At 39.6% G+C, this 26,873-nt stretch overlaps 1 protein-coding gene across 2 annotated transcripts in view; it reads right to left on the reverse strand.

Annotated features, from left to right (window-relative positions):
- The window catches only part of vaspb (vasodilator stimulated phosphoprotein b), a 55,393-nt gene extending 33,988 nt beyond the window's left edge, over positions 1-21,405 (reverse strand). For both annotated transcript variants that reach the window (XM_069668914.1, XM_069668913.1), the window contains exon 1: positions 20,996-21,405. In XM_069668914.1, the coding sequence (XP_069525015.1) occupies positions 20,996-21,000 (5 nt within the window). In that variant the 5' untranslated portion in view covers positions 21,001-21,405. The remainder of the gene's footprint in view (positions 1-20,995) is intronic.
- Positions 21,406-26,873: the final 5,468 nt, after the last annotated feature.

The following is a 26,873-nucleotide window of genomic DNA, read 5'->3' on the forward strand; positions in this document are numbered from 1 at the left end:
TGTATTACAGTAAATTACAGTAGGCTTATAAAAGGCCCTCCATTTATCAAAGTTAACTTATCGTCAAGGACATGTAGTCCTACAAATCTCAATTTTAATTTGTGCAATGTAATGTAAACAGTAAATTACAGTAGGCTTATAAAAGGCCCTCCATTTATCAAAGTTAACTTATCGTCAAGGACATGTAATCCTACAAATCTCAATTTTAATGTGTGCAATGTGTGGCCAGTCAAGTACCACAGGACAAATATAGCCTAAACACATGTCATAAAGTAAAAACAAGTTACAGATTTCCCTTCTGGGGGATGAATAAAGGTTAAACAAAACAAATCTTGTACACTCCAGATAGGCATAAACATTAACGGCATTCCTGCACAGTCAAATATCTTCTTTTTGTTTTTAAAGCTCAGCTGCAGGCAAAATCCGAACTAATCAATATAAGATATTGCCTTAAATATAAACATTACAGCTTACCTTAATATGGTAAATGACAGGCCATTACAGGCCACTATCCTTCTCCCCAACATAGTCATCCTCACCATTATCACTGCCATCTACTGCCAACAACAAGTTCATTATTAAACAGCTCCTCCTCAGCTTCCTCGTTCTGAGCTGCTTCTGACCTGTTTTCCTGGTTCAGCTGTTGGGCACATCAGTGATCGCTGATGGACTATTTTTATTGTGTGTGTGTGTTTATCGTGTATTCATGTATATGTAAGTTAGTTTTAAACTGATGTTTACGTTACTCTCTATTAGCGTCGGCTTTGACCGCAAGTGTATTTTCGTCATGTTGTTATAATATGCCTTTCCCCATAACTCTTAGTCTCCTGTGGTTAAGTTCTTCGCGCTATGAGGTCTCGTGGCCAAATGTTGCGCAAGTTGAAGCCCAGTTCGTTTAATCAAAACCATGAGCAAGATATACAGACAAAAAAAATCTGAAACTGGAAAAAAAGTTCATAAGCTTCTACTTAAATTGTTAATATTGTGTTGATTGCTATGTGCTTGTCATGTTAAATAAAAAGGACATGATGTAACTTTTTGGGGTCAAATCTTATTGAAAACATTACAAATTTTGATAATGCACCAGATTAGAGGTGCATTAATACTGTAACTGAAATACCCCTAAATCGAATTGATTCGGAAATCAAAACGAATGGGGACCTTGTGAATCGAATTGAGAAATCCTTATCGATACCCAGCCCTAAACACCAAGTCAAATTCCTTGTAAACCTACTTGGCAATAAACTTGATTCTGATTCTGCTTCTGAGCTGCTTTACTTACTCAGGAGGCTTAGGTCATTTAATGTTTGTAGCAAAATGCTCCATGTTTTATCAGTCTGTTGTTGCAAGCACGATCTTCTTTGCTGTTGTGCATGTGGTGCAGGCATCACAGCAAAGGATGCAAACAGACTGAATAAACCGATTAAGAAGGCTGAGTCTGTTGTGGGCCTGCAGTTCGACAGCTTGGAAGAGGTGGATGAGACCAGAATACAGGAGAAACTGTTCACTATTATGGAGAATGACTGAATGACTGAAGCAAATTTAAGCAACAGACTCCTCCATCCCACTGTTCCACAGAAAGATATAAATATTTCCTACCTACCTCGAGCAGGCTGTACAACAAATCTGCCCATGCCAAACCAACAAAAACTGATTTGGACAAAATATTTTTGCACTTTTTGCTCTGCCTTTTTTGTACATCTAACTAGAGCCCGACCGATATCAGATTTATGGGGCCGATGCCGGTTTTCATCAAATGTCGATATCAATATATCGGCCGATATATTCACATATGTTCAAAATATATCTGAAATTAAAATATTAAAATTCAAAATCTAAAAAGTTATTGTCACATTTGCATGACATACAAAGTTCAAATAAAATAGTGTTTATGTAGCAGCTTAAATAGCACTAAAATAAAATACCAAATTAAATAGAAGTGAGTATAACACAAAAACACACAAAAGTAGGAACAAAAAATGATTTTCTTGTTTTTCCCACCTTCACTAAACACAGACCAGCTCATTTGACAGACTGATACTGTTAATAATAGTAATAAAAGGCTTAATGAGCAGGATTTTCCATATTAAATATTCCCTCTTAATCAACATCATAATCGAGGAGAAGTGTGAGCTGGTGTCTGTATCTGCAGAGGATCTGGCCTTCATCTGTGTTTCTATTCTTGTTATTCTGCTCTGTTTGGGGCATTTTGGACACCCATGGACTGTCTATCTCGGGGCAGTGGTCTGGAGCCTCAGGTGGGACTAGGGATGGGTACCTTTCACATTTGAACCGATACCCGGTACCTGGGAATCGATATCGGTACTCAACGGTACCAATTTTCGGTACTTTTGTGTGTGTTTATGTGGTAATAAATGTTAATTTGTTTAATAATACAATCTCAATTTTTTTGTATTTAACATATTTATTTCTCATTTTATAAACTTAGACAAATATATCAAAACAACATCCAACTGTTTGTATTGTAACATCGCAGTTGTTTCACAAATTTCTTCAACATGAAGCCTTAACTACAACTACGCAGTGTTTTTTCTTAATAATGCACAAATTAAAACCCAGCTCCACAGCAGTCACTGCCCTGTGACACTCATCTGCCCTCTGACGGTAAAAGGCCGTCTCCTTGGCTTTTGTAAAGGGAGTCACCGTTGCAGCTCTCACTTTAACTTTAGGGCGGGTTGACAATGGGTCCGACGGACCTGTAAATGAAAACAAGTATTTACATTTACGTTACAAAGTACGAGGAACCGAGCTGATAATGATAACTAATGCAAGTTAAAATGCCAAGCTAACGTCATCTTAAACACTGGGCTTATTTACCTGGAGCAGACGAAGATGATGATGCCTCACTTGCATCGTCATTGTCGCTGTTGCCATCACCAAATGTTAAGGCCATTTCTTCTCCCATGTTGCTGGCTGCAGGCGACGAATCGCTAACGGGTGCAGGCGTGCAAACGGTGCCGAATGCACGAGTTGTAGCCGTAGATCTGAGGCTGTCGAAAATTGTGCACTCTTTAGCCTTGATAAAAATCTTGTGCTTAACCAGGTGCTTCCTCAGATTGGAAGTATTCCCGCCGCTGGCCTGCACTTCGCGCAACAAATATTGCAGCGAGCGTAATCTGCATCGCATTTTGAAAAGTGGAGCCATACTTTCGAGCGCTTTCTATCAGCCATGCTTGCTTTGTTGACTGAACCTGCGGCTACTGACGTCATTACGCTCTTGTGCGTGCAATGCTGTGTTCAAGTCCGGCATGGAAAATCGCCTACTCTTCCACTCCCTCACAGTCACGAGGATGCGTTTAGGTACCGAAACATGGTACCGTTTGATTTTACGTGAATCGGTACTCGGTAGTACCAACGGAATTCGGTCAGTACCTATAAAAGTACAGAATACGGTACCCATCCCTAGGTGGGACTCAATCAAAACGTAGCATCACGGTGACATGGCTGTCTCTCTGCTCTGCTCTCTGTCTGTCTGTAACACCGTAACATTGTAACTTTAACATCTTTATGAGACGTGAAAGGGACTTCACAAAACGTCTTCTTTTGCCGTTCTGTGAATGACAACAGTCCGTGCGCTTGTGTCTCACTGCTGGAAGGAGCTGCAGGTGTGCTGCAGGCGGAGTAGACAGATGCACACACCTGGCAGCAGCGCGACGATGGCTTATTAAAACAAAACCCTGAATCTTCCTGCGGAGTAATACGGAGGTGTCTGCGCAGAGGGTAGAAACAGCGGTGCTCTGAAAGCAAGCTTTCTTTGGCTGATTACTGTGATTTTAACATGAGTTTGTTGTTCACAAAGTTTCGTTCTGTATGGGAAAGATGAAGCTTCCTTTCACTGTGGGTGCTGCTCTGCTCAGCTGTGACGCGCACTATGGCAGCGATAGTGACGTCCTGATTTCCCATCATGCCTGCAGCCGAGTGCTGACTGAGTAGTTTAAGTTGTTAAGTTTGCTATTTATGTTTCAAAATGCAAAACAATATTTTTTTAGTGTTTTTAATGTGTCTGTTTACAACATATGTTCTGCATATGTTGGTAATTGTCATTTTTGTGCAGGTTTATGGTTGTAACCATGAGTGAGGTGGCTGTTTCATTTCTTGACTTCAGCTGTATTTTATTTTCATGAATGAGAGCTTTGCTCTCACGCTGTTGGAGTTAAAATTGCGCCCTCTGCATGTCAGTAGGTGAACTGGCTTTAACCCGCAGCACTGTTGAAATTAAATGTAGATATATATTGGAGGACTCCTATGCCGATACCGATATATCTGCGAAGTGCGAATATCGGCCAATAAAATCGGTTGACTGATAAACTGGTCGGGCTCTACATTTAACACGAAAACTTGAATGCGTCTATATATATTAACTATTATCTATAAGGCTGTTTTGTGTTTGATTTTATCTATTTTATAAAGTAATATATCCTATTCTACTTTATTATAGTACATATAAATTTGGGTCGTGCTGATAGCAATACCTACAGGTGCACAGCCCGTGGCTGCAGCAAATCCTGTGGCTCATGCACACCCTGCTGCTTCCAGGATTCCTCTAGTCATCACTGACTGGCTGGATGGCCGGCTGGATGGATGGATGGCTGACTTTATTTAAACCCGAGGGGAAATTAGATTGTAGTAGCAGCTTTAACATTTAACATTCAACAAAATACTAAAAATTATACATACACCAGGGTTTCTGTTATCCGGTAATTACCCTTTTTGCCGGTAAAATCTGCTGAAGTCAGATATATTTTCAACCAAAAAATATCACTATTTCATAATAACTCCGTCCCCTATGCGCTATAGAAATATGCTAAACCAGCCATCCAAACCATTATTGGTCATTTTGGTAAAGGCATTACCGGCGGGACAAGTCAGCGGCACCAGCCCCTCTCATCGATGCCACAAGCGCACGAGATGCCAGCGCTGTGATGACAGTGCTCTGTGGCTAGAGAGGCTCATCAGGGATTTCAGTGAAATTTATCCCGTTTCATATACATTCATTAATATTAGTATTACTGCACTCTCTCAGCGAGAGAGAGCGAGAGAGAGCGAGAGAGAGAGGGTGCATGCAGGACAGCGTGAACGTGGAGCACAAGGTGGTCATTTGAGCATGAGACATGTTGTTCCGCTGTATAAATTTCAGTTTAGTGAAGTCATAGCCCAGTTTGTTGGTTTGTGTGTCGAAGCTAAGTCGGACGTAAGAGATAAGACCTTTTTTTATTAATGCCCAGCAGGTGCGCTCAGCTCCTGTGACCTGTAGACAGGATTCCTTGTTTACAGTGACAGACAGACTTGTTTAGAGTGATCGCTCTCATGCACAAATAGAAATATATAAATGTTAATTAAATATTAAGTAATAATAATATCTATATTTCTAGTTATAATATCAATAAACAAGATGCAGTAGTTGTGTTTAGGCTGGGACTCTTATCATACATGTCAAATATAAAGTAGATTGAAGATTATATGTGAGAGTGACAATGATTTTCAGTTTTGCAAAATGCCAAAAAACAAAGTTTGACCCACGACCAGGCCCTGTGATGAAAACTCGAGTTTTTTGCCTTTTGCCTTTATTATATAGGAAAGCTGAAGATAAACAGGAAATGTGGGGAGTAGAGAGTGGCGGCTACATCAAATATTTGGCAGAACGGGAGTGGAACCTGCGATCAGTACGTCAAGGACTATAGTCTCTATACATGGGCAGTCTGCTCTACCAACTGAGCTAAACCAATGCTCCAACTCTAGCTTTTAATAATTTTAGTCTTCAATGTCTCGTCAACACACTGACCAGATTTGGAGAAGATCGAATTAAGTCCCTATGAGGAGTTCATTGAAGTATGGACCCTGTAACAGCCAAAAACAGGAACTTATTATAAAATTCAAAGCAAAATGGCTGACTTCCTGTTTGGTTTTAGGTATGGGTGCAATAGGCTTTTTTGTGCATCTTGACTGGATATATACACTCACCAGCCAAATCGTGGCATAGATTCAGCAAGGTGCTGGAAACATTCCTCAGAGATTTTGGTCTATATTGACATTTGTCGGCTGCACATCCATGATGTGTATCTCCCATTTCACCACATCCCAAAGGTGCTCAATTGGATCAAGATCTGGTGACTGTGGAGGCTATCTGGTTTCTTGAACATGACAATGAGTTCACTGTACTCAGTTTGAAATGATTTCAGCTTTGTGACATGGCGCGTTATGCTGCTGGAAGTAGCCATCAGAAGATGGGTACACTGTGGTCATAAACGGATTGACATGGTCAGCAACAATACTCAGGTAGGCTGTGGCATTTAAAAGACGCTCAATTGGTACAAAAGGGGCTCAAAGTGTGCCAAGAAAATATCACCCACACCATTACACCACCACCACCAGCCTGAAACGTTGATACAAGGCAAGATGGACCCATGCTTTCATGTTAGCCAAATTCTGACCCTACCCTAAATGTCGCAGCAGAAATCAAGACTCATCAGACCAGGCAATGTTTTTCCAGTCTTCTATTGTCCAATTTTAGTGAGCCCGTGCGAACTGTAGCCTCAGTTTCCTGTTCTTAGCTGACAGGAGTGTCATCCGGGGTTGTCGTCTGTTGCTGTAGCGCATCTGCTTCAAAGTTCAACGTGTTGTGTGTTCAGAGATGCTAATCTGCATACCTTGATTGTAAAGAGGGTTATTTGAGTTACTGTGGCCTATCAGCTTGAAACCAGTCTGGCCATTCTCCTCTGACCTCTGCCATTGACAAGATATTTTTGCTCTCTCTAAATTATATAAAAAAAGATGTGTAATATGTCTTGAGATAACTTTGGTTATGATTTGGCGCTGTACAAATAAAATTTGATTGATTGATTGATTGAGTGTATACTTACCAAATATGATAAATGTAGTTAAAAGTAACCTCTATGAGGACCCTTTTTTGAAATTTTCTACAGGGCGCAATGGAGCCATTTTGCTGAACTCATGCCCATAAAATATCAAATTTTTCGCCACCCTTATGTGTGTGACAAGTTTCATGAGTTTTGGGGCATGTTAAAGCCTCCTTTGATGGGTCTCTTTACAAGTTTTCATCACTGTGTCCGTTTGTTTTGGAGTGGAGAAGACCCCACAAATATATTCCGGCTCCTGTTAAATACCTTGTGAATGATGAAAGCTCAGGGGATTCTAACATAAACCAATTCAGCTCCTGGAAAGCTGCACAAGTTTTGCCTCGACCTTTGTTAGACTAATAAATCTATTGAGTAATTATTGCAGCAGTAAAATCGACGCAAAGCATAGAGGATACTTCATAGCTTTCCAGACGTAAAAGACATAGGAATGCAGCAAGTGTTGATTTGTTACAATTTCATTTAGCAGACGCTTTTGTCCAAAGCGATGACATCTGAGAGTTAATACAACACAAACAATCAAGACAGGAGGGAACAAAGTCACTATGTGCCAACAAACAGCTTCAAGTGCGATCGGACACAGATGCCAACAGGCATTACACAGGGCTTTTTTCAAATCAACAACATCAACAAAGTCAGTATAGTCGTCATCATCATGAGTATCCTAATCAACATAAACCACATCCTCAATGTCACCGTCATCAATAGCATCAATATCATTAAAGCTGCTATGAGGAATTTTCAGTTTGTGTTGATTTTGGCTTTCTTTGTGGACAAAGCCGTACCCCTTATCTCTTTGCTGATTTTGTCCTGTACATGCTTAAGTGGTGGTTTTTAACTCTTAACTCTCATCCTGCTTTCTTTAGCAGTCAAATGTATAACTCACTTTAAATTTCTGCCCTGGAAAATGTAAACGAAGGCAGCTTGCAGTTAATCGCTTCATCTGACACCTACCCCCAGCCAGCTGTTTCAGGCATTAAAAATAATTATATAGCAATAATCAGTCTTGTCGCTGATGGTCTGGTTTGCTTTTGTAGCCCATATAGAGTAATCAGAATTAATTTCAGTCTGTTTCATAGCTAACAAAAAACTCCTCACATGAGCTTTAAGTGGAGAGGTGTTCATAAAAGAGCTGGGTCTTTAGCTTCTTCTTTAGCTTCTTAGCGACTTGGGGCCCTGTTGTGATGGGAGTTGTTCTATAAACAAGCAACAGGGTTTTGAATTTGATGTGAGCGGCAACGGGGAGCTTGAGAGGTTTAACTGAAATAAGTTTGATTCCAAACAAAGATTGGAGACTGGAAAACAACGCAGGCCAAAGACAGGGAGTTGTACGGAGCTCCATAAGGGAGACAAGCCTTTTGAATCTTAAAGCTGCTTTATCCTCGACATTCATCTCCACACACTAAGAAAATGTCTGCTGTAAGATCAAAGACAAAAGATTGCTTTATAGTCCCACACAGAAAACATACAAGATTCAACACATTCAGGAATGCCTGCACACATGCAAGTGAAGGTAGCAGAGATGGAGGCTACAGAGTGTGTTTCAGACGCTGAGAACTAAAGATCAACTAATTGTTTATTGTGGGAAACGATTCAGTAACTTTATAAAAACAAATACAGCACATACAAATAGCCCATACAAGTGTAAATTGGAACAAGAAAAAAAATACTGACACTGATCACTAAAGGTGGACGGGAACAGAGACACAGAGGAACAAAAGGTGGCTGACTGTTGGTTTGAGTGTTTTTACTAGCCGCCCCCCTTTCTCTACTTGGTCCCTTAATCCATCTCCTCCACCTCTCCCCTACTCCCTCCATCTGTCCCACCCATGATACAATCTGCTACTTCCTTTGACACAGCACATAAGCCACAACCCACTTCCTGCTGCCAGCACTGCCTAATAAGGTCTGCCTCAGCCTGAACAATCGATGTCGATACACTCACAGGTTCCAAAATTTCATATAACCATAATTTAAATCAGGTTCATACAAAATTGAATTTATTTACTTCTCAGCTTACAACGTTATGAACCTTAAATAAAGAGTGAATAACGAAAGTGAAATACTACAAATTCAGATTCTCAGTACCTCGGGACGCATAATTTACAATTCAATTCACAATTCTATAGCATAGAAATTAAGTTTTAATATTTGAACTAGGCTTAAAGGCAAAAAAACAAAACACAAAATTCTGAAACTATAAAAAGGGTAAAAACCAACAATACTGTGTAAATAAAGGACTTTAAATAACTAGAGAAGGTGGCCTGAAGGCACCGTCCATCTTCAGTCCATTTACAATCAACATCGAATACCAATCAGTGTCTTTAAGCAAGTTAAAACAAACTCGGTTTTAATGGATAACACTGCAGCACTCTCTGACCTCATCTGCATCAAGCATGCTGTGCAAAGCAGGAATGGCTTATGGGAACTGGGAGGGGACAGAGACTTAGGACTGGGAAATGGATGCATATTTAATGGAAGAGAAATCTAGGACCCAGAAACAAGACTGAGAGTGAGCATCTACATAATTGATAACGCTAGTACGGCCACAGAGACTCTAAAAGTGTGTGACGCATGCTAAAAGACAGGGGCTTGTACACGCTCTTACACCTGTCAACCTGCCACGTGTCTATGCCCTGACCCCAGGTTCTACCAGACTGCAAAATACTGCCAACTGACTATGCTTTGGTACTGGAAAACCACAACGAAAGGCGTTCTCATAAACAATAAATTCTTCTCCTACATAAGAAAAAGACCACCAGTCTACTTCCGAGCACACTGGTATTGGCTGTGGGACTAAGCTAGCTAAGTGAACAGTGGCTTAAGAGGTTTTTCCTTAGACACAAATAGGTTTCTGGCTGATGCTTTGGGAGGGATTTGAGTCATCAACCTTAAAAATACCTGCAACAAAGGACGTGCCGAATACAACAGAGGACTTCATAAAAGGAAATTATAATAAAGATGACATGCAATTTGCAAATTCATTTTCAAAACACTATCAAAAGTGAACACGGACTGTCTTCACTTTCTGTTAATACAGTTAGAGTGAGTTCTTCATACCTCTGTTGTTTCTTGGTCAGGGAGGGGTTAACAGGAAATCGCAGAGCACAGCCGGGAAACATGCTCTCTTGAAGATGTCTGTATAAGGCTGTGCTCTGAGAGATTTTCCCAAAATGTTCTGGCAAGTACAGTCAGGCCCAGTGGCTCTGTCTTCCGCTGTCCTCATCCTCTGTTTACCTGACCCTCCCCTTACGCTCCTTTACAACTCTTCCCTATTTTCCTCAACATTCTCCTTCAATCAAATGATTAAAGTAAAAGACCTGCTATGGCATGCTTCTTAGTGTAATTTATGCACTGTTACCTGTATATCAAATAACTTAAGGGCATAATTAGAAAAAATGCCAGGCTAGAGCAGCTAAAGGACAGTAAATTATAGGAAAACCTGTGAATCATGGGAGTTTTACTGAGATGAATGATATACATTTATTAGACCTGGAGCTAACACATGACAAACTTTTAGTGTTCTGTCTCAACTTTAAGTACAGAAATACAATGTATCTGCCTCCATTGTAGCCGCTCAGTCCCTTCTGTTTCACGAGGCTTCTTTCTCCTCAAGGAGATTACAATACCACCAGTCTTGCCATCAGGACAAGGTGTCTATCTCTGTGGCCAACAGGCAGTGGTAAAGAGTGAAACCAACTCACGCACAACACTTTACAAGCTAGAGCAATCAAACAAAAACATTCATGCAGTTTTAAGTCTCATCAGTAGAGAAATCTTTCTTTCACAGCTTGATTCAGACACCTTGAGAAGTAGGTGTCAAATTTAAATAACAGACGTTAGATAACAAACACTGATATATAAGGTTTATCTTCTTTCCTTAAATTCAAATATCACATTAAACAGACAGGTAATGACAATAGGACACTTTGTTTCTGTTTCTCTGTATAAGCAAACCACTTTGTCGCCTTGCAGTCGTACCTAAAACTCCTGGAGGCATAGTCTGCGTTGTGTGGATGTGTGTGATTAGTAGGACTGCACGTCTTTAAAAAAAACAACAAAGTGACATTGCAATTTTTTGTACTGCAATGTTTATTTCAATATAAGGAATACAGGGAATTACACCAGATAAATGCACTGTGTTTTATGTACATATACAATTTACGAATTATACTTTTTATATTTGGGACATATATATAAGTCCCAAATACTGGGAAGAGGTGCCGCTAATAACAGCAAAACACACACTGAAAAGCTGCCCCGCATAAGTAAAAGCCTGCCTTGATCATCCCACTTACATGATCTGTGACAGCAGAAGCGTCGTATGCATGTTCACAGTTTACAGGCAGGTGACACCAACTGCACCTCAGCGGTCAATTCACACTGTCTTACATTACATTAGTGCAGCCCTTTATGAGAGCACAGATTTTTGTTGTAGATCAGTGATGGAAAATGAGAAAATGGCGAGTACTCCTTTTGCGCCAAGCGACAATAAAGTAGCAGCTTGATGTCAATTTGCCTCACATTAGTTATCAGCCCTACTGATTAGTGTGTGATAAGTTTATCAGAAGCCTTGTATGGCACTAAATAAGTGTTAGATGTTAGTGTATGAATGTGTGTGTGAATGGAAAATTGGAAAAACCCTATAAAAGCACAGTCCACTAACCATTTAAAAGAGACCACATGTCAAGGATGACAGTCAAGTGTTATACATTTATAATGTCAAATAAGTCCAGTAAGTTGTGAGGTGGGGCCTCCATGGATCGGACTTGTTTGTCCAGCACATCCCACAGATGGTAGATTGGATTGAGATCTGGGGAATTTGGAGGCCAAGTCAACATCTTGAACTGTGTTGTGTTTCAGGTTGTGCATCGAGAACCAGTTCTAAAATAGAGCTGGTTCAAAAATTTGATTCTGGCGAAACATTAACAAATTTTAAATTTCAGTTGTGCTCATCAATTCCTAAACAAATTTCCCTTGGCAGAGCCATCGGAGGGCAGGTGCGAAGCCTTGATCATTGACAAGCATGCACATAAATCACGGTCACAAGGACAGAAATACAGACAGATCGTGTCTGAATTCATTCAGGAAGGAGACTGTATCTTAGGACACAGATCTGTGTGTGTGTGTGTGTGTGTGTGTGTGTGCGTGCGTGCGTGCGTGCGTGCGTGTGTGTATCTCATGCTCTGCCACTGACTTAATAGGGTCGCGATCCGTCCGTATTTCCGTAAACATCCTTTATAAAGCCTAAAATCTCGACATGCAGTGGATAAGATGAATCGGAAGTGATCCACGCGTAGTTTATCAGCATTAACATGCTGCACAGGGAGGAGACAGACGTGGAGACAGAATGCTCTGTACCTTGCTCAATAATGTTGCGATCCGTCCGTATTTCCGCTCAGTCACTATAAAGTATAAACTACATCTCGACATGCTGTCATATCTCCATATGCTGTGTAGTTCATATGTTTCTCTATAAAATACAGAGCTGTGGAGGAGTATCAGGTTTCATGATGAAACTAAGTTTCATATCACGTGATCATTTCACTCCAAACTCACGTTCCCTCCCTTCCTCAGACTGCGCAGCAGCTCTCCCCTCCTCTGTGCTGCAAGTCTGCACCAAACTGTGATGCACTGTGTGTTCTGACACCTTTCTATCAGAACCAGCATTAGCTTTTTTTTTTGCAATTTTAGCTACAGTAGCTGTTCTGTTGGATCTGACCACACGGGCTAGCCTTTATTCCCCATATGTGTTAGTGAGCCTTGGCCGCCCATGACCTGTCGCCGCTTTACTTTTATCCTACCCACTGCCAGGTGCCATTGTAACGAGATAATCAATGTTACTTATTTCACCTGTCAGTGGTTATAATGTTGTGGCTTATCGGTGTTGTCTGTATGTATAAAGTGAGAAATCATCCTTAAGTAAAGAGTGAAAAATTTGCCTTTTCCACCACAGCACCTACATAGCTGACACAAGACACGTGAGAAATTCACATCACTGACCAACACAACCTGCAGACAGAAGTGAAAAAGGGAAGTGGAAGTTGCAAAGAGCAAAGAGGGAAAAAAGCCAGTACATGAATGCTCTTCTGTATACAATATTCTGACACGTGGACTGCAAGGATTTAGCAAATCTAGCATGAGAAAATCAACTTTTACAACTCTTTTTAGTCTTGTGACTTTTTAGTCTTAGTCTAGATAATTAATTTTCTTTGGAAATAAAGATTTGAGGCAGCTTCTCTTTCCTTTTCCACATGTAGATTCCATGAAGATAAATATCAAAATGAAAAAAATCTTTCGCAATATGAAAATGCAGATCATTTGATGAGGATTTATTTCATTTTAAAAGCGTCGATTATTGGCATCGATTATGCACACTGAACATAGGCCATGATATCTGTTAAATAATTGATGTCTGATAATGACTTGGACATGCCAAGTGTATACCACCCTCAGGCCTTGTATATGGCTGTCAGCGATGTTAAGCTGGATCCACGACTGCCAGTACAACATAAATGTCATGTCATATCTTGGGAAAGAGGGAAAGTTGGTGCAAGATAAGCTTTCACACTGCCAAACTGCAAAATACTGTTACTGTTGAGCTGTGAGAGCCAACTGTCCCGTAAATGTCAATGTGTAGTCCACAGGTCAGACTCAAAAATAGACTTCCTATCGATGCAGTTGTTTTTCTTTAAATATCAGGTTGAAGGAGAACACAAACACATAATGGAATCTTAACACTGTTGCAAATTATTGTAAGGGCTCTGTAATGTATGTAGAGTGTAATGTATGAAACAGAAAGGAAATATCCATTAAAGCAATTTAAAAAAACATTTAAATTTCGGAAAGCATATTGTTTTTTTTATATTGTTCCTACCTACTAAAGGCTAAAAGGGAGTTTTAGCTTAAAAAAGGACACCTATCAACCCTCTTTAGCCTTTTTCCTCTGCCAACTTTACTTCCTCATTTTTGTCATTTTACACATGCTGTTTCTTGTTGCACAGGTTCTAGCCTTGTGATTGAGCATAATATTAACACATATACAAGAACTGTTTTTTACAGAAAGAGCCAAGCCGGGTAGTCGTCTTTGTGTGTGTGTGTGCGTGTGCGTGTGTGTGTGTGCGTGCGTGTGTGTTGGGGGGGCATGAGTGGAACACTCCAAATTTGGAACCATCTCACCTCTGTCCCCCTCACGGTGCTCAGATCCTTTTACAGGTTTGAGCCCATCCTCCTCGACCAGGCCTAATTCTCTGAAGAACATCCACAGTCTGCTGCTGTAGCTTGTGCTATCTTTCCCTTGCACATGAAGAAAAATGTTTTCACTTAACTCAGAGTTGAAATTTGTTAATTTTATTTAACTGTTTTTAACGTTTGCCATCTGTAGGTATTGATATTTTCATTGTTTGTTCATTCATAGTAAACATTTACTATAGCTATAAACACTTACTTACAATATGGTAATACTCTCCTGTAGCAATGTTATCTCTTCTTTCTACCTTGAGTTTAAGTGGTGCCTAATAATGATTAAATAAAACTGCTGATTTGCTGATCATTTGCTTGGCTTCTCCAATATTGTTTAATCTGTGGCTCAGTGGTAAAGTCAGTCGTCTTTCAATCGGAAGGTCGGAGGTTCGATCCACAGCTCCCTCAGGTTACACGTCGAAGTGTCCTTGGGCAAGACACTGAACCCCAAACTGCTGCCGTTAGCATAGCCAACGGGTATGAATGTGATATCTGATTGACAGTAGGGCACTTTACGTAGCAGCCTCTCCCATCAGTTTGTGAATGCCCGAATGTGATATGTAGTGTAAAAGCAGCTTTGAGTGGTTGCAAAGACTAGAAAAGCGCTATACAAGTACAGTCCATTTACCATTTACCATTTAATAAAAGCCCCTGTGTATCAGCAATAACAATCACCCCAGATAAGTTAATTTATGATCTAAGGACCTGAAAGATATAAATGCATCCAGCTAATTTTATACAAACTAGGGCTGTGCAAAAACATCAATAAAGCAAAGTATCGCGATATTTCATTTTCACGATAATGTATCGATTTTCCCGACCCTCATATCGATACATTAAATGGATTTAAGACGCCCTAATATTTCACTCAAATTCCTGTGATTAGAACAACCTCCGCTCCTGTAGATGTTGCTGTAACGCTAGTAGGCTGGTTTCTTCCCTGCATCCGTAACTGCCGGCATTACTGCAGAAGAGCAGGGGGGAAAAATCAAAGTAGACACCGAACCACACTTCGGTTATGCAGCCAAAGCAGATACAAAGGATTTAAATGACAAACCTACGATCGCACTAACAAGACACCACACAGATAACCCCGTTTCTCCACACACCTACAGCTCTGCCTTAACTGAAATGCTGTTAAATAGCAGCATGTCCCTCTACCCGTTTCTCGATCACAATATGTCTGCTCCGTTTGCATTATCAAGAGTTAAGTTTGACAAAGTAATTAAAAAGACATAAGGGGCATTTTTCATTGCGACTCCATGTTGTGAAGGAGGCTCATATTTAAAGATGTGTGCATCAAAGTGATCCAAAGCTGACATGGTTCTGGGTGACATCAGCACTTCAAAGCTTTAAAACAGCGCCATAACTAGGTCCATATTTAACAGGAGACAGGAAGGATGTACCGGTGGACTTCTCTCTGTATTTGTGTTTGTCTGACGAGCATGTATGCTGCTCGGAACGGGTGCAGGAGGGGCACAGCGCGAAGGGAGTATATTCATTAATAAATCAATGGTGGATGAAGATCTTGAACAGATAAAGTAAGAAACATAATAATATACCTGGGTGACCTCTCCTGGTGTCGTCTATGTGTGGGAAACATTGTAATAATATAGCAGCCATACTTATTTCAGTTCAGTTGCACATAAAACTTTTTGTATGCACCTTATTTTCCTATGAGTTCTTCAGTCTTTAGTGACACAGTAAGAACACTAAATATTTTATTTTCATGTTGCGGCATCTACATTTGATTATAGTGACACATTAAGAATATTTTCACTTTACTTTCATATGATGTGTATAAAAGTAAATTATGTACATTTTCAGTAAATTATGTTGAGTATTGCAAAGTATCGCAATTGTGAGATTCTTGCCAAACCCAGCCCTAATACGAACTAGCATCCATTACATTCCATTAAGGAGTGGACCCCTGATGAACCCAATGTATCCATGGAACCATGAGCAGTGCTGACCATATAATATATCACAGCAGCATTTCTGCCCACAAGCTCAGGTTTCACTACGTTGTTAGACCAGCCTCTCCATTCATTCTCATTCTGCTTTGCTATAGAAAAAGACCACATGGTTCGTAAATGTCTTTCACTTCATTCTGTCTCAGTGGAAACTGCTCCACATTTCTTCTTTGTTTTACAAAGGTGATAGCAAGGTGCTTGCCAGAAGAGAAGTCTTGCATGTTAACATAAAGAAAAACATTTTATCCTGGTTTCAGACCCTTGAATAGTCACCCACATATCAGATTTGTTCAGTGGTTTTATTAATGTCTGGTGCAAGTTCCCAGGGAGGTTATTTCACTGGTTGGAAGGACAATCTTATAAACAGAGCTTCATAGATTATATTGCTTTAGACTGATGGGATGTCCAATAGATAGGAGCTCATGCTCATTTGGGGACGCCTTTGGCCTTCTTTCTACGTTCCTACGTCCATGAAAAATTGCATCAGAATACTAGGAAGAAAAAGGCGTGCATGGATAAGATCAAGGCAGCTGTACAGGTTCTTTTACATCAACTATCAAATCCCCCTGTGTAGCAAGAAATTAATGAACATAAATAAACCTCTTTCTGATATACTAAAGTGAAACAAAAGGCACAGAAGACTGAGTATCAGGCTAATATGTTCTGCTTGTAACTCTAAGTTCTATAACCAAGAATCTTAGTGCAATGGGAGGCGAGAACACCCAATTTAGTTTTGAGATCAACTAACAGATGTATTTTTCTGTCCTTCAGTATATGGCTATGCTTATCTTGGAAAGAGTCAATCTCAAAAGAAATGTTTCCTTCATGTTTTCAACTATTATAATGAAGAACCTTGCTATTAGGACATTAATTACTTATTAGGGTAAACCAGATGGCAAATTGTACCCTGAGTTTTTCTGATCTGATTTGTTGACTGTCAGGGATTTTGTTCTATCATTTAGATTAAGGTATCCCTTTACCATCTCTAGTTGTATTAAAGCAGTTAATGTTTCCAGAAAATTTCTATCACAGTAATGGTGCACTTAAGAATCATTTCGAAAGTTTAACTATCAATAATCATTTCTTTTGACTAAATACTTATGAACTTAGTGAAAAATGCATATTCTTTGACATTTGAGAAGCTGGAAATTACTATTTATAGATTATAGTCTACAATTCAGTTTCTATCAATTGAAGATATTATTCAAATTTCCAGTAAAAGTTAAACATCAAATTTAAAACACCAAGCTCAGTAAACAATTTTAATATGGGTGAGACACAACCAACAAGTTAGTTGGGGAAAGGTTAAGTATTACTCAGAGGAGAACTCAGAGGAAACTGGATTGTAACTAAGTACAAAGACAAAAGTAGTTTTTTTTTATGTTGAGCAACTACTGTAGTGTAGTGTAGTGTAGTGTCTAATCCAAGAGGCACGTCAGCATAATTGCCTATTTATGTGTTGGGGGGAATGACAAGTGGGGACATGAAAAATCTGCATCTCAGCACACTTGTTTATGTGAACATTACAACACTATGGCATGAACATGCTGCTTGTAATAACACCAATCAGTTTCATCACTTTTGCCTTTAATAGACATAGACCGTTATATACCTGAATGTCTTTAAAGACAGCTACTGGTCTGTTGGGACATTTTAACAGAGGGGGAAGCGGACAGTAACAAATGTAAAGATCACCGTTAGAGCTGCATTTCTTTCAAGTTACTGCCAAGGCACTAGAAAAGCTGGAGCTGAGAAACAAGGGAGACCATTTCCATGCATTTAAGCCTGATCAAGAAAATGCTCATGCAAGAGTGTAAGAAAAGCATTGCTCCTAGGCATGTAGGGCTTAAACTGAGTACAAGGAACTTGATAGGTTACAAACAGTTTGTCAAGTAGACATTTTACACCTGTGAGTGTATGTGTATGCTTACGTCATAAGTATAATTAGTGAGTCTGAGGCAGTTGTACCGCCCATGTCAGATAGGACAGGTCTTTTAATCACAGAGACCCAGACAGTGAATCATAAGTGGAAGTTAGGAGTCAGCTCCGACAGGAATAGTGAATAATGCACTGCCTGCAGATGCACTGCCTGTGCCACATAATCAAATAGGTAAGATCTTGCAGCGCAAAAAACACAGCCATTACTCAGAGATAAACGTGGGAAGAAAAGAATACGAAAGGAAATTTATAAACATGATCATTTGAAATTCAACAGTACTAGGTCAAAACCTAGTATGTGGGGGCGCTGGTTTAGCTCAGTTGGTAAAGCAGGCGCCCCATGTACAGAGGCTAAAGTCCTCGACGCACTGATCGCAGGTTCGACTCCTGGTCTGACAATCATTTGGTGCATGTCATCCCCCACTCTCTACTCCCCAAAATCCCTGTCTCTCTTAAGCTGTCCTATATAAAAATGATAAAAAAATCCCAAAAAATAATCTTTAAAAAAAAACTAGTGTGGCTGACCACATCAAGTCAATGTGCGCTTTTGTGGGCAACACTGGAAGTGTGGCGTGTGCATGACGGCTGCGGGATGTGTTCATTTTCATTTTAAATGCATGAAAATAGAGGAGAGTCCTCACACTGCTGGCGTGATACACGCGAGACTCACATGCCAAAAATGTAGAGAATAGGAGGCTCGACTATTTTTACCGCGAGCAGTGCGTGGTTCTCTGCCAAAATAGACAGTGAAAATTAATTGTGATCAGTCCTATTGATCTCTGACAGCAATATTTAAATTTATTCCTGTAGTAAAAGTCACAGGCATGGAGAGTGAAGTAGATTGGTAGAACACTTGTGCTTTTTCAATGTAAAAGCCCGATCTGGAATTCTGACTCCCCTCGTTTGTACACAATGCTATTATTTTGAAGCATTTCCCGGGCCGTTATCTCTTTTTTACTTTATTTGGCTCTGAAAGTACCGTCACTCACTCACACTGTCAGTCAGTCAGTCACATACAGACCCATGTGTAGGGCTGACCCCGGATGTCAGTCAAAAATGTAAATATTCGAGAGCTATAACCAAACACATTTGTCGATCTTCTCAAAATTTCACTAGCATCTTCTTCAAGCCAACTTATTTGCACTAAAGTGGTCAGTGACAATACAGTTGTAGAAAAGAGATGGAACAAGAGGATTCCTCAAATGGGTCAAATTGTTGAACTTTTGACCAACTGACTGCCCTTCTGCATCAACACTCACATACCACAGGCATGAATGACAATGAACATGAGTGGAGCCATATTCCAGTCTCTTCCTATTATACAAGTTGACACAGGCTGTCAAGGCCAAAATGGAGGGATAGCAGGAGCAGTAAATAAGACCTACAATCATCAAACAGATCAAAAACTACATTAACTGCTGGGAGGTGCCACTTTGAAGGGCATGAAGATACCCAAATACAGACAAAAAGCTTCTATGCTTAAATATTTACATAGTAAGTCTTTGATGCAGTCCAATTGCTGGAGTGTTTATGGTTGTAGATGTTGTAGAAGAACTCTATGATGTATGTTGGACAAAAGCGCCTGCTAAATTGAATTTAAACACAAGGCAGTTTGATTATCATATTGCACAACGTGTAATAGTTTTTATTATATACCAAGAAGCAAAATTAAACACAAGCCTTTTCCTCTAAGAATTCTATTAATTATTTTGTTTTGCTGGCTTAACTGGCTTTTTATTATGTCAAGTCTGTTAAAACTGTAATCTTTGCCAACTATTGCATTGACTTTATCAGCACCCTCATTAAAAGTGTAAGTTCAATGCATTTCTCTGTCTGTGACAAAGTTACTATGCCAAAGTATGTGAATAACAAATACAAACCTGGATCCATGTGCTGAGCTTAGATATATTGTTACAGAAAGGACAGCGCAATGCGTTTTGGATTTAAAAAAATCATTGTCACATAGGTTATCAACCCCACTATTCTGTACCACATAGTCCACATTTAAACTTGCATCTATGAAGCTTTTACAAGATAAATGGTGTTCCTTGACACAAGTGGAGGAAGATATGTTTAGAATAAATAGTTAGGAAAAATAGTAAGCCCAGAGAAGTCCGATCCGGCAGGAATGCTTCAAAGCAAGTAATTTGCCAACTGCACAGGCTGTGACAGGATGTGGAATTTGTGGACAATGAGCTTTCCATGGAGCACTTTTTCTCCTGGTGCAAAACTCTGTATTCCCTGAGGGAGAAAATAGTGGAAATATGTATACTGGGGGGTTGTGGAATACATGCCACCATATATACAGAAAGAAAATGTATTTATGGAGCAGCAGGGTGGTGAAGTGGACATTGTGCAGTTAACGTGCCTTCTTTGTGAAAGAAAAACCCACCCTGCTGAAGTGCCTTTAAACAATTCACTGATATTTTTTCACCCTTTTTTTGAATTGCACGATAGTGGTTCTGTTTAGGCCCAATCATTTAAAGTTCTACAGCTCGTGGAGTAAGAGGAGAGTAAAAATGGAGTGTTTGAAGCAGATACAAAACCTGCTCAAGAATCCCAATTTGAAAATACTTTCTTAGAAGATGCCACACTAAAACAGTTATGACTGGGCTTCCAGTACGACTTTGCAAACACATACTTCCTGACACAAAAGACATAAAGTTTTTTTGCTAGCAGGTGTCACAAATACCTGCTACACAGTTTCATGTGTGGCCTGTGTTTAAAACAACGCCAAAACAGCCAGACGCTCGAGTTATTTCTGAGTAAGAAATACGCTTTGATAGGTTGTTAACCACTGCTGTGGGGATTAAAGTGCTTGGCAGAACTCAAAGAAACCATATACGGTCACAATTGAACAGTTGCTTTTGTGAAACGTGTGATCGAAACACAAAGTGTAGCATGGAAACACAGTGAAGATGAAAGGATTTGCGCTATTTTACCCACCTCATTGTTCGGCCAGAGTGGAGATCCTCTCCTCGTGGGCAAGTTTGGCTAACTTCAGACCTGAAGCCCTGCTTTAAAAGTCAAACTAGTGATATTAAAAAAGGACAAAATTCGGCGGAAAACAAGCATCTACACCCGAATACGGTGTAGCCACCAGCAGTATAAAGGAGCACACCTCGACGATTTCCTGGTTGTGTGGTAAAGCGGTAGGAGGGGGAGGGAGGGTAGAGAGAAGATACAGTAGTGGAACGAGGAACTCCAATCACTATCCCACATTTGTTATACGAGCTAAAGACGTGAAACCGAAAAGGATCAGAGCCAAACCAAAACTTAAAATCTCATTCTTTAGGCTAAAATAAAGCCGTGTTTCTGTTGTAGACTTTTCTCCGCTCACTCGGTTGGTCTGTATGGTAAATTCATTGGAGTTTGGCCCAACCTCCCAGCCGCAAAGTAGGCTCAATCCCATGATGCGTTCATGTTCGCATAGGAAATACCCGGATTCCGGAACTGCAAATGTGAGTGTCGTTGCCTTGACCTTTACTGTGTGTGGGTAATATCAGAGTAAAAAGCAATGCATATGTTTATTTAAGGAGGACAAAGCATTGTACCTGAACACAATAAAAAAAAAAGCATTATTTGAGTAGGTTACTCTCCAAAAAATTTCAGAGAAACATAAAGGCCAAATCCTATTGCACATTTTCTGCTTTGAATAGGCTACTTTCAACGGTCAAACTTAGAACACAACTGCCAAATATAATGTAAACACCACCCAAACTGCATTTGTCACAAGAAGGCCAAAACATTAATAGACTTTCTGCATCTTCTTCTATCAAAAGCAATATATTACCTGTGTATCCTAACCATTTGTCTATGCAAACTCCAAACAGACAGGCCTCAGCTGGCTGGCAGATTCAAACCAGGCACCTCTTGCTATGAGACGACCTCTGGTATACATTTGTATATCAGGTATATGAAGCTTTAAAGTTTACTTAAAACCTTTGACCTACATTCAATCGGAGAGCACAGAGATTTAGAGGAAATAATATTTTATTCAGAAACAGGTAATTAATTAACATGTAAAGTTCAAAGAGTTTTACAGAAATAATATTCTGACACTTTGTTGCAATCTAGAGGTTTCTGGAATCAAAACTTTAAAAGGGAGGACATTGATGAAAGATGGCAGGAATGTTGGAATATCACAATATTACTATCAGTAAAGATCTGCGTTTAATTCAATCTAAAATAATGAACAGAACATATTGTACAAGAGTTAAAGTTAACTATAATTGTTTAAAATATAATTACAGTCTGTAAAATAAGAAAATTAAGAAAGCTTGGTTTGAAACAAAGCACTGGTTATCCGAGGCCAGTTTCTTTCTATTTTTCAAGACATTTGACAGCGTGCAGTTTCCACAGAGTTGGATTATTCTTATTTCCTCAATTGTATTTAAGAAACTTATTTCAAAACATTGGAAATCCACATACCCGCCGTATTAAAACATGCTTGCTCAGTTAGAAGTCATGTTGGGGGGGGGGGGGGGGGGGTACTAGCACTTACTTAATGAAAAAGATCTGTGAATATGTAGTCCTTTTGTTTGACATAAATTAAATAATTGCTTTGGTGACGTTTCAGTAAGTGAATAAGAAAAAGTTGGGTGTCCTTGTTGGAGAGGAACGGTATTTGGGTCGTGAGTGTGATGTACAACCCCTGGCAAAAATTATGGAATCACCAGTCTCGGAGGATGTTCATTCAGTTGTTTAATTTTGTAGAAAAAAAGCAGATCACAGACATGACACAAAACTAAAGTCATTTCAAATGGCAACTCTCTGGCTTGAAGAAACACTAAAAGAAATCAAGAAAAAAAAATGCGTTAGTCAGTAACAGTTACTTCTTTAGACCAAGCAGAGGGAAAAAATTATGGAATCACTCAATTCTGAGGAAAGAATTATGGAATCACCCTGTAAATTTCCATTCCCAAAACTAACACCTGCATCAGATTAGATCTGCTCATTAGTCTGCAGTTAAACAGGAGTGATCACACCTTGGAGAGCTGTTGCACCAAGTGGACTGACATGAATCATGGCTCCAACACAAGAGATGTCAATTGAAACAAAGGAGAGGATTATCAAACTTCTTAAAGAAGGTAAATCATCACGCAATGTTGCAAAAGATGTTGGTTGTTCACAGTCAGCTGTGTCTAAAATCTGGACCAAGTACAAACAACATGGGAAGGTTGTTAAAGGCAAGCATACTGGTAGACCAAGGAAGACATCAAAGCGTCAAGACAGAAAACTTAAAGCAATATGTCTTGAAAACAGAAAATGCACAGAAAAACAAATGAGGAACAAATGGGAGGAAACTGGAGTCAACGTCTGTGACCGAACTGTAAGAAACCGCCTAAAGGAAATGGGATTTACATACAGGAAAGCTAAACGAAAGCCATCATTAACACCTAAACAGAAAAAAACAAGGTTACAATGGGCTAAGGAAAGGCAATCGTGGACTGTGGATGACTGGATGAAAGTCATATTCAGTGATGAATTGCGAATCTGCATTGGGCAAGGTGATGACGCTGGAACTTTTGTTTGGTGACGTTCCAATGAGATTTATGAAGACGACTGCCTGAAGAAAACATGCAAATTTCCACAGTCATTGATGATATGGGGCTGCATGTCAGGTAAAGGCACTGGGGAGATGGCTGTCATTACATCTTCAATAAATGCACAAGTTTACGTTGACATTTTGGACACTTTTCTTATCCCATCAATTGAAAGGGCGTTTGGGGATGATGAAATCATTTTTCAGGATGATAATGCATCTTGCCATAGAGCAAAAACTGTGAAAACATTCATTGAAGAAAGACACATAAGGTCAATGTCATGGCCTGCAAATAGTCCGGATCTCAATCCAATTGAAAATCTGTGGTGGAAGTTGAAGAAAATGGTCCATGACAAGGCACCAACCTGCAAAGCTGATCTGGCAAAAGCAATCAGAGAAAGTTGGAGCCAGATTGATGAAGAGTACTGTTTGTCACTCATTAAGTCCATGCCTCTGAGACTGCGAGCTGTTATAAAAGCCAGAGGTGGTGCAACAAAGTACTAGTGGTGTGTTGAAGTGTTCTTTTGTTGTTGTTTTTTTTTCATGATTCCATAATTTTTTCCTCAAAATTGAGTGATTCCATAATTTTTTCCCTCTGCTTGGTCTAAAAAAGTAACTGTTACTGACTACTGCATTTTTTTTTCTTGATTTCTTTTAGTGTTTCTTCAAGCCAGAGAGTTGCCATTTGAAATGACTTTAGTTTTGTGTCATGTCTGTGATCTGCTTTTTTTCTACAAAATTAAACAACTGAATGAACATCCTCCGAGACTGGTGATTCCATAATTTTTGCCAGGGGTTGTATATGCATTGTTTTTTTTGTGGTTTACATGTTTTGGTGGTGAAGATGTGAAAATGCTGAGATAAGGCTTATATATTGTTTATATTAAAAAATGTGGTAATACTTTATATTAAAGGGATAGTTTGGTTTGTTTGAAGTCAGGTTGTATGAGATACTTATCATTAGTAATTGTACTACATACAGTGGATGCTGGTCAGCACAGCCCCAGCGGTTTGTAGAAGAGACAACAAATAAAAGAAAATATTATATTATGGAAACATCAAAGTGCCGTTCATGTTGTAGACTAGAGGACATTGTTTTCCTGCACATGCCGTGAAGTGTTTTCATGGCGTATGTCAGCTGTGTGTGTCAGGAAGTGCAGGGGCTAGCACAGACTGTAATCAAACTTCACTTTTCTGAAGATATCACCATTGGTGATTGATTGTCTTCTTTTCCAGACTGTTGAAACAAAGAGTGTCTAAACATATTCATTATTAATTAGTTGATTATTAGCATGCATATTAGTAGCATATTGACTCTTAATTAGTCATTATAAAGCACTTCTTAACACCCTATTTTGCATGACCATATTCTACAACTACTAGGCCATTACCTAAGGGTTTCCCTCAATAACCTCCTAATTACTGCTTATTAATAGCAGATAAAGATTGCTTGTTGTACATTAATTACCATCTTAATATGCTTTGCACAGAAAGGGCTTTATAAGGTGGTAGTACCGGAAGAATAGTCATTCTCCCTTATTGACACTTGATATATATGGCCTATTCTTGTGTTGACAAAACACACAATTACAAGTGTTAATAGAGTCCAAAAAACTCTAAATTAAGTATTTCTCACTTACAATATATTACTTGTGCTGTCAAAATAAACGTGTTATTTTTTGCGATTAATTTGAAATATTTAACGCCTTAAAAAAAAATAACGCAATTAACGCAGCTGTGTTTACTTCCTGTGGCAATTCCTGTGAGTGTTGCCAATTTAGCAACTTTCTCTCTCTCCCTTTTGGCGACTTTTTTCTTTTTCAGACCAGTAAAATATATTGTATTGTAATTCATTCCCATGTATGCTGCTCAGAGTAATCGCTGTTGACGGCTCCTCTGCCAGCAGCTCTCTCTCCTCTCCCCTCTTGTCCCGTGCGCAGCAGCACTGTGCAGGCAGTCAGTGGCAGGCGGGGCTGGCCTGGGCAGCGGGCAGGAAGAGGACAGCGGCCAATCGGGCAGCTCGCTCACCACGGCAGTGCTGTGACAACCGCCACACCGAACCATCCTGGCTAAAGATGAAAAAGGACTATGATGGTTTTGAAATTCAACTGGCACTTATAGGCCTGGGTTTTGTTATTATTTATTTTAGTAGATATAAGAAACAGTCTATGCCTTTCAAGCTGACAGTCAATTGTGATGGCCTTGAGGGTTTTATTGGAAATCTGTAGTTCACAGGAGAGAATTTGTTTTAAGTTAAAAAAATATGCTTTTAAACAATAGTATTTTAGCTTAAATATTTTTATTTTGTGTTGATTCTACATTAATTTCCTGATTTTAGATTTAAATATCCATTACTACAAGCTTCATTCTCAAGAAGAAAATAAAGCAAGTTGTGCGATGAATTAGTTCCTTTTTTTTTTTTTATCGATCAACAGCCCTATATAATTCTAAAGTGAGGTCTTGCTCATCACTAATTCACTAGTAGTTTGACACTTATTAACCCACACAAGTTCCCTTTTCTAAAGTTGTCTCCTCTTCACACTTGGTAAATCTGTTACAGCACACAACTACTGCAACCAACAGGCGTGCAGGGTTACACCTTGAAAAAAAGCATTTTAAGATGGTAGTTAATGTACAACAACTTCCTTACTTGCTATTAATAAGCAGTAATTAGGAGGTTATTGAGGGAAAACCCTTAGTTAATGGCCTAGTAGTTGTAGAATATGGTCACGCAGAATAAGGTGTTAATAAGTGCTTTATAGTGACTAATTGGGGGGCTGTGGCTCAGTGATAGAGTTGGTCGTCTTTCAATCGGAAAGTCGGACGTCCGATCCCCAGCTCCCTCAGGCTACATGTCGAAGCATCCTTGGGCAAGACACTGAACCCCAAATTGCTCCCAGTGGCATAGCCAACGCTTATGAATGTGAAAACTGATTGACTGTTGGGCAATTTATGGTAGCAGCCTCTGCTATCAGTGTGCGAATGTGTGTGTGAATGTGATATGTAGTGTAAAAGCAGCTTTGAGTGGTCGCAAAGACTAGAAAAGCGCTATATAAGTACAGTCCATTTACCATTTAATTAGGTGGTGCCCAGCAAACAATGTGGGCTTCATGGATAACTGGCAGACATTCTGGGGAAAGCCTGGTCTGATCAGAAGAGATGGCATTCATCCCACTTTGGATGGTGCAGCTCTTTTGTCTCGTAATATGGCTAAGTTTGTTGGTCGTAAAACCTGACAAGCCAGAGTTAAGACCAGGACTCAGAGCTGTAGTCCTACGC

This window comes from Semicossyphus pulcher, unplaced genomic scaffold (genome assembly GCF_022749685.1).
Source record: "Semicossyphus pulcher isolate SPU_LCO1_2020_fin unplaced genomic scaffold, fSemPul1.0.p SCAF_19, whole genome shotgun sequence".
In the NCBI taxonomy this organism is placed as follows: domain Eukaryota; kingdom Metazoa; phylum Chordata; class Actinopteri; order Labriformes; family Labridae; genus Semicossyphus; species Semicossyphus pulcher.